General features: G+C 43.1%; 1 protein-coding gene across 1 annotated transcript; it reads left to right on the top strand.

The window, feature by feature from the left end:
• Positions 1–6,233: 6,233 nt before the first annotated feature.
• LOC145813189 (uncharacterized) lies at positions 6,234–6,908 on the top strand. The gene has a single exon (XM_082908459.1). The coding sequence runs from the start codon at positions 6,234–6,236 to the stop codon at positions 6,906–6,908; it is 675 nt and encodes a 224-aa protein (XP_082764585.1).
• The last annotated feature ends 2,483 nt before the right edge of the window (positions 6,909–9,391 follow it).

A 9,391-nucleotide genomic window follows, 5' to 3' on the forward strand; every position in this document is an offset into this window, starting at 1 on the left:
AAAGCCACTGCCATGCACAAGTTGCCTCTGCTTTGACTGTTATCCTCCTCTGAAGACGGCACAAGTCCCAAGGTTACTTCTTTGAGTGCTGTGGAACACCACCGGCTAAGAAGAATGGCCACCGGCCAAGGGGAATGGTCACCGGCCACTAATTAAGCTATCGGCTATTGATGGATGGCCGGTCAGCACTGGAGATGGCCGGCTGGCCAAAGCTTCCTGCGGAATCTATTTTTGACAGCAACAGAGGGAAAAACATAGCATGGCAATGCATTTCAAGCGATGTATGCACCAACCACACTCCTTATCATATTCATGACTCAAAGGAGGATGGGTCTCGATTCTCGGACCACCAATCACGCATTTCAATGCATGATGGCCCAAGAAATCAAGTATGCGTTTTGATATGGAATGCAATGCACATAATCAAACAAAGGGGCTCTACCTCTATCATACTCAACTCAAGAGGTGAAGCATGCATGCAAATGGAATGCAACCTAGATATGGAGGCTAAAGATGCAAAATGAGCATGCAAGGCATGTGACAACTATGCTAGTAGCAAACATGTAACAACATGTAAGGTGGACTAAGCATAGGAACAATGCAAAGCAACTTAACCAATGAAATACATGCCAAATGCATCATGATTTCAAGCAAGCAATAACATGTAATAGGCCAAGTATGCAAGAATGCACAAGGCAAGCATGCTATAACACATGAAGGATGGACTTAAACTAATTTAGGCAGCCCTCAAACAAACCTAAAACAGTGGCCATAAACTATGGAGATGGAGCCAAATGCACATACAAGCATGCATGCATATATGATCCAATTCCTAAGCATCAAAAGGCAACTTTTAAGCACACTTAAAAGAGATGATCATGGACATATGGCAAACATACCAAACTCTGAAATTGCATAAAATGGAGGTGCCAAAATAACCAATTAAAGCAAGCAAAGCATGCTCATGACATCATACATTCAAGGCCTACAAGCTAGAATGCAAAGAGACTATACAAAATATGCTAAGCATGACCAAAGCAACTGAAAACAGAGCTAGAGCACACTAAAACATACACAAAAGCTTCACAAAGCTTGGCCAAAACCATGCTAGAACAAGGGTCAATACTTAAAGCATGTTAAGGCCAAAACATGGCATTACAAGGCATGTATGCTAAACAAGCATGGTGTACCTAAACCAACTAAAAATAGAGCTATATTATGACATAATAAGCACAAAAATCAGTTAAGGCATGATCAACATAGACCTAAACAAAATGCTCCCTCAAGAGGCTAAAATGACCCTTTTCAAGGACAACAAGGAGAGAAGATGGTCCTCTTCTTCTTAGGACCTCAAAGTACCATCCTCACCACTGAAATCCCTCAAGATTTCAGTGGTGAGGAGACCCAAACACAATGGTCCCGAAGCTCACCAAAAATGCACAAAAATAGAGCCTAACAAGGCTTAAGAGGGGTTAAACAACCTCAAAGCTCAAAACACTCTTAACCAACTATTTAGAGTAGGCAAAAACAAAAATTTTATATGTTATACACCAAGTCTAAAAACAGTTTCAAGGCAGACTAAATAGCTATGAAAAAATAGGAAATAAAAGGGATAAGTTCTTACCCTTGTTGACCCTCTTCAAGAATGATGGACCAGCAGCTTCTTTGGCTCAAACCAGCTCTAAAACTTCAAGAACAGCCTCTTAGTACCTCAGTAGCTAAAGGAAGGTGTAATGGTGGGTGTTTGTGCACAAAAGTAAGACAAAACACACACAAAACACAAGAGAGAGGGAGATATAGATATATGATAGATACACAACTCAAACCCTAAAACCAGAGCCCTCTAAAAAATGTTGTCTAACCTAAAAGAGGGAGAAGAGGCCTCCTCTTATAGAAGATTCAACCTTGTAAAGCTTCCAAGGCAAGCTAACAAGGTTGAAATCCAAAGGTGGGTGCCAGCTATCACAACTGGCACAAAAATATCTGCAAAAGCAGGTGAATAGTGGTCGGCCGGCAAAAAATGCAATTTGACCAAAATAGATGATCGGCCAGCCACAAAAAGTGCCGGCCGGCCAAGCATTTGGCCGGTGGCAACAAAACAATGGCCGGTGGCCCCAAGCCATGGCCGGTGATGTGTGGGGATGGCCAATAAGCCATTCCCTGCCCCCTTCAAGGCAAAACACAAGTGTTTGGTGCAAAACCAAACACCAAACAGTCGAGTTGAGAGATCTTGAGGCAAGGTGCGTAGCCGAGACCTCCGAGAACTCAAGACAAACACAAACAAGGATGATCACCGAATGTTCAAACGGTGACGCCCAAGTCTTGAGGACGGTCAAAAATGGGGTGTCTACACCAATGATGGTATTGTCTAGAGCTTGGTGGTAAAAAGCTAGCCGGAAACAGAAGTTAGATGATCGCAGAAAGCTCGAAAGGACGGTAATGGAGGTTTGAGGGAAATTTTGTAGGCATAGAAAACTTTAAGAGAGAGTGCGAGAATACGAAGTGAAAAGACAGAGACAGAGAGGAAGAGTTTTTGTTAAAACGCGAAAATGTGACAAAATATAATTAAAATGCCTTGGACGACGTGCTTGTCAGGCGGCGTGCGCAGAGGTAACGTGACCTGATAGCACGTGTCAGGTACGAACTAATAAGGAAAAGATGTTGTAGACACCCCATTTTTGACCGCCCTAAAGACTTGGGCGTTACTGATGGTTTACTTGGTAATGAAAGATGTGCAGGGCAAAGGTTCGATTTCTTCGACAAGAGGAGAGTCAAATCTTAACCTCACACCCCATTTTGGACCAAAGCTATTTTGGATGGTTTTTAGACCTTAAAACCCTCTCTTTCAAAATATTTTTGAAATAAAGTTCCTACGATGTTCCGAGGCTCAAATTTCGTTAAATATTATGCTTTTCGGTAAACCGAGAGAGGACAAAGTGAAAATGAATGAAAGAGAGATGAAATCATTGAAAAATCTTTCAAAACACCTTGTTTAGGGGTTCGAAGTTGAAGAAAAGAGGAAAGGAGAGAAGAAAACTAGTTTGGGAGAAGTTTGGCATGAATCCGGGAATGATCGAAACTGAGCGACTTCACCAAAATAGGCATAACTTTTTGTACAGTTGTAATTTTGATGCAAGGCTTCCACCATTCAAAATCTTACTTTTGGGGCTTCAATTTGGACACAAGAATGGCTTGAAAAGGAGTCTAGATGAAGGAGTTATGGCCATTTGAAGTTGGACCTAGAAAGTAGAATTTTGCCTGCTGACCAGGAAAACTGGCTAGCCGACCAGAAAAACTGGCTGGCCGACCAGAAAAGTGGCTGGTAGGTCTCAAACTCATATTTTTTGAAGATATTTTCTCTCCAACTGTGTTCCACAACCTCCAGCTATTCCACAAACCGATATTTCGAACCAACTCTTGCTTTTTGCTATATATGAGCCATATCTCCCATTTTGCAAGGGAAGAACATTGAAGCAATTTTGGGAGCCTCTCTTTCTAAAAAAGTTCTCTCTCTCTCTAGAAATTCCAGAGCTAAATTTCATCTTGTCGCTCTAGTTGGCTCTCCCTCTTGACCTTGTGTGCATGCAAGAGATATACTTGGAGATATACCTCTCATTTCCCTAAGCATCCTTGATCAAACTTGTTCACCATTGGGATGAGATTCCTTGGAGCTTCCTTTGAGTCCTAAAAGTTGGTTTAAGCTCAGAATTTTGGCTATTTTGCAGCTGTGCTTCAAGGGTAAGCATCTCCCTTTTTTAAGCTCATTTTTGTACACTATCTTGGCCATTTTTGCATGCTTGTTTTGCCACCCTTTTAAACTGTTTTTGGATTGGTTTTGAACTGAAGAAAACTTTGTTTTTCAGTCCTCAAAGTGGTGGTTTAAGCCTTGTTTGGCTAGGGGGTGTTCCCTCAATTTTGCTCCTTGGCTTGTAAAGCCTTTTGAGCCATCTTTCACCACCTTTCAAACCAAATTTTTTTGGCCTTTAAACCACTGAATTCCAGAGGAATTTCAGTGGTGAAAAGGTGATTTTGAGGCCCCAAATAGGAGGGGGTTGTCCCCCCTCCTCTTCTCTTGTTTACTTGTGTTGATGGCCCATCAAAAGAGCATGTATTTCTCCTTCTTTTAAGCTTAGTTCAAGCTATTTTTTGTGACTTTTAGGACCTACAATAACTCTGTTTTAGGTTGGTTTGGTCACCTCTTGCATGCTTTATACACTTGTAGTGTAAACTTGCAAACTAGTCTAACATGCATCATGCTTTAGACCATCATTCTAGTGTGATTTTGGCTCAACTCTAAGAAGATTTTACTCATGTTTTGCCATGATCTAGGCCTGATTTATGTTGTTTTAGTCATGCATGCCTTGCTTTGTATAGCCATAGTGCATTCTAGCTGACTAGTCTTGAGTTTTGAGTCCACTAGTATACATTACTTGGGCTATTTGCATGATTTGGCATCATTTGTTATGTGATTTCCGAGCATGTTTCATTGCCATGCCCTCACATCTTTCATTCATTCCATGCTTTGGAGGGTTTATGCTTTATGCTTTAAACATGAGCCTTTGTGCATGCCATCTTGCCTAGCCTTTTGGGTCACCATTTCAGTGTGTATTTGGTCCTATTTTTCCAAGATACAACTCTGATTTTTGTTGGTTAAGTCATCTCATGCTTGGTTTTGGTAGGTGTAGTGTAATCTTTCTTGTTGGCCTTGCATGCTTGTTGTTTTGGCTCTTCATGCTAGCTTGCTTTGGCTACACTCCGTGCATGTTTTAGCCTTGATTTGACATGCTCTAGGACTGTTTTAGGTTGCATTGGTCATATGCTTCATGTATTGCATAGCAATAGTGCAAGTGCCTATGCTAGTTTCAAGCTTTAAGGCTCCTAGCATGCTTCATTTGTGACATGTACATGATTTGGCATCATTTCACATGTTATTTCAACGCATATAGCATTACCATGTTCCCATTTGTTTCACCCTTTGAATGCCTCTAAGGGTCATGCATTGTTGCCTTGTTTGTGGCCTAACTTGTATGCATGCATGCCTAGACCTTTGAGCTCCCATCTCAGCATGTGTTTGGTCCTTGTTTTGACCTATTTGAGCTCTGACCATGGCTAGTTCATCCATTTATGACATGTATTGCATGCCTCTTGTGTAGTCCCCTTCACTAGCTTTAATGCTTAAGGACCCTAGCATGCTATGCTTGCTTTGTTTGAGTGATTTGGCATCATTTCATACCTAATTTCAATGCTTATAGTATGGCTACACTCTTACATTTGTCAAGCTGCTGAAGGCACAGTTCATCAGAAATGTGGACTATCCCAGATGGTTGTCCAACGTGGTCTTGGTCAGTAAAAACAATGGCAAATGGCGATTCTACGTTGACTATTCCGACCTTAACCGAGCCTGCCCCAAAGACAGCTACCCCTTTCCTAAGATAGATCTATTGATCGACGTAACTGCAGGACATCAGATGCTTAGCTTTATGGATGCTTTCTCTAGCTATAATCAAATCTTAATGCACACAGCCGACCAGGAGCACACCTCTTTCATCACTGGCAGGGGGATTTATCACTATTGTGTCATGTCGTTCAGTTTGAAGAATGCTGGAGCCACTTACCAACACCTGGTTAATGTCGTTTTCCAACACCAAATAGGTCGAAACATGGAAGTCTACATCGACGATATGCTCGTCAAGAGCAAACTCTCCTCCGACCACTTGGCAGACATGTACGAGACTTTCTAAACCTTGCACAAGTATCAGATAAAACTAAATCCAAAAAAGTGTGCCTTCAGCATTGGGTTTGGTAAGTTTTTGGGATTTTTGGTCAGCCAAAGAGGCATTGAGGCCAACCCAGAAAAGATCAAGGCCCTAATAGAAATGCGGTCTCCCAGAACGGTCAAGGAGTTTCAGCAACTCACAAGTAGAGTTGTCGCCTCAACCGTTTCATTTCGTGAGCGACTGACAAATGCCTTCCATTTTTCAATGTCCTCTAACAGGCCTTCGAATGGAACATCGAGTCTGAGGAGGCCTTCCAGCAACTGAAACAGTGCATGGCTAACCCCCCTCTTCTCTCTCAAGCATTGCCAAGCGAAACCCTCTTCCTCTACTTAGCTGTGTCCAACACCGCAGTCAGTGCTGACCTCATCAAGGAAAACGGCTCAGTACAGCGCCTAGTTTACTACATAAGCCGCGTACTCAGAGGAGCCAAATAGAACTACCCTCTATTAGAAAAAAATGGCTCTTGCCCTGGTCATCGCCTCCAGATGCCTCCGACCTTATTTCCAAGCTTATTCCATATTAATTCTCACTGACCAGCCTTTGAAAAATATCATGCAACAACCAGAATCATCAGGCAGGCTCATGCAGTGGTTCGTTGAACGAAGTCAGTACGACATCTTTTACCGACCACGAACAACCATCAAAGGCCAGGCTGTCGCCGACTTTATCTTGGAATTCACAAATCTTACCCCGCACGCACCCCCTCTACCAGCACACGACACTATTGAGGAAGAAAAACCCCATTCTTGGACTCTTTGTGTCGACAGTTCATCCCACAAAGAGGGTAGCAGAGTCGGTTTAATCCTCATCACCCCAGAAGGAGAATACTTCAAATGCGCCCTCCGATTCCTATTTGCAGCAAGTAACAACCAGGCCGAATATGAAGCTCTTATAACAGGTCTCCAACTGGCTAAAGATATTGGGGTCAATCATCTCCAAGTGTTTAGCGACTCTCAGTTGGTAGTTGGCCAGATAACGGGCGGGTTTGATGCCAAGGAAAAAGCCATGCGATCATATAGGGACATTGCTCTTCCTCTGGCCCACCTCTTTAATAGCTTTCGTATCCGACATGTCCCTAGGTCAAAAAACTCCCAAGCAGATGAAATGACACAGTTAGCCTTAGCAGACTAATCAGACCTCTGCCATGGCATGCAGGTTGGGTACCTGACCCATCAAGTAGTCTCACCAGATCAACGAGCAATTCACCTACTCCAAGACAAACCCATCCTATTGGGCCAGGACATCATCCCATTCCTCGTGCGGGGAACACTTTCAGCAAACAAACTCGAAGCTGCCAAAGTCAGGACTCGGTCATCGAATTACGTCATTATCACTGGCACCTTGTATAAAAGGGAATTCTTACAACCATATCTCAGTTGCCTCAATAATTACCGAGCAACCTATGTAATGAGAGAAATACATGAGGGAGTTTCTAGGAATCACTCTGGGGGACGATCTCTGGCTCATAAAATTCTCCGAACAGGTTACTTTTGGCCCACACTCAGTCAGGACGCCATTGATTTTGTGATGAAATACGATAAATGCTAACGCTTTGCTAACATCCCTCACGTCCCTCCAACGGAGTTGATCATGCTCAACAGCCCTTGCCCCTTCGCTAAATGGGGAATTGATCTCATAGGTCCCTTACCAACTGGCAAGGGCTAATAAAATTTGTCATAGTCGCCATCGATTACTTCACCAAGTAGGTCGAAGTGGAACCTCTTACCAAGATCATTGAGCGGAATACCACTAAGTTCATCTGGCAGTCCATTGTGTGTCGTTTTGGGGTTCCTCAAGCCATTGTCTCCGACAACGGCAAACAGTTTGACAATGCCAAATTTAGAGAATTCTGCGTAGACCTCAACATCCAAACCTATTTCTCCTCCCCAGGACATCCTCAAGCCAAAGGTCAAGTGGAGGTTACCAACCGCTCCCAATTGAAAATCATCAAGACCAAGCTGAAGGCCGCTAAGGGCCTTTGGGCAGAGGAATTGCCAAACGTCCTCTAAGCCTATCGCACGACCTCCCGACCTCTAACTGGGGAGACCCCATTTCGCCTGACATACGGTGTCAAAGCAGTCATCCCTGTGGAAATTGGCTTATCGACATCTAGAGTCATCCACCCTAATCCATACCTGAACGAAGACCTTTGGAGGGCCAACCTAGACCTCATCAAGGAACTGTGGAAACGGCCGCCGTCTGACTGGCCGCATACCAACAGAAAGCAAGGTAGCACTATAATCGTAGAGTCCGACCGAGGGCATTCACAATGGGAGACCTAGTCTTACGTGAAACCACTCTCGCTACCAAAAACCCAACCGCGAGTAAGCTAGCAGCTAAGTGGGAAGACCCTTACATTGTCAAAACGAGACTCTGCCTAGGCACATACCGTCTCCAAGACATGGAGAGCAAAGACTCTCTCCATCCATGAAATGCTGAACACTTGAAACGCTATTTCCAGTAAAGCGTCATTTCCTACTTTCTGTTTGATTTAAATTGTTGTATGTTTCATTTTGGTGATCAGAACACTTTTCCATTTTGGCTCTTGTCATGCAATGCATATATTTATGATCGCAGGACTATGACAACAATTCGAGATTCCCATTGTGTATGTCGTGCCTTAATCCAAAATTAAACAAATTCGGCTGAGTTAAATATAGACTAAACCTGAAGAGCTTAGCCCGATTGAGTTAAGCAAAGTCTCAGCCAGATTGAGCCCTCCAAAGCCTCAGCCAGACTGAGCATGAAGAACTCAGCCAGACTGAGTTAAACATAGCCTCAGCCAAATTGAGCATGAAGAACTCAGCCAGACTGAGTTAAACATAGCCTCAGCTAGATTGAGCATGAAGAACTCACCCAGACTAAGTTAAACATATGCTCAGCCAGACTAAGCCCTCCAAAAGCCTCAGCTAGATTAAGCATGAAGAACTCAGCCAAACTGAGTTAAACGTAGCCTCAACCAGATTAAGCATGAAGAACTCAACCAGACTGAGTTAAACATAGCCTCAGCCAAACTGAGCATGGAGAGCTCAACCAGACTGAGTTACGCAACACCTCAGCCAAACTGAGCCTCAAGAGCTCAGCTTGACCGAGCTTGAAAAGCTCAGCTAGACTGAGCCTTAAGAGCTCAGCCAGACTAAGCTAAACAAAACCTGAGCTAAGCAAAACCTCAGCCAGGCTGAGCAGTTTTTATAACTTAACTTTATTACAAACTGTAGTAACAAGCCGTTTTGACAAATTTTTGGCAAGTGCATTACACGCTTCGTTTAATTCATTTATAGGTCTCCCTGGACAAATTATTTCAAGTTCTTGACAAATCTTACGTCCTACCATACACACATTCATTATAAACACAAGTTCTTTACAAATTTCAAGCAAATTCATTATAAATACAAGTTCTTTACAAATTTTAACCATTCTTTACAAGGAGCTCTCTCAAAACAACAACTAAAAAAAAAACTACAACCAAAAAACAAAACAAAACCAAACAAAAAACCCAATCTTCACTCCCCTTCGCTAGACGCTAAGTCTTCCTCTTCCACCCCCTCATCCAGCGGAGTTTGGGCGATGTCCTCATCTCTTGGCTTCATCGGGTTAAAGTCCACCTCTGGGAA

Source organism: Camellia sinensis, chromosome 15, assembly GCF_055761805.1.
Source record: "Camellia sinensis isolate YWXY chromosome 15, ASM5576180v1, whole genome shotgun sequence".
In the NCBI taxonomy this organism is placed as follows: Eukaryota; Viridiplantae; Streptophyta; class Magnoliopsida; order Ericales; family Theaceae; genus Camellia; species Camellia sinensis.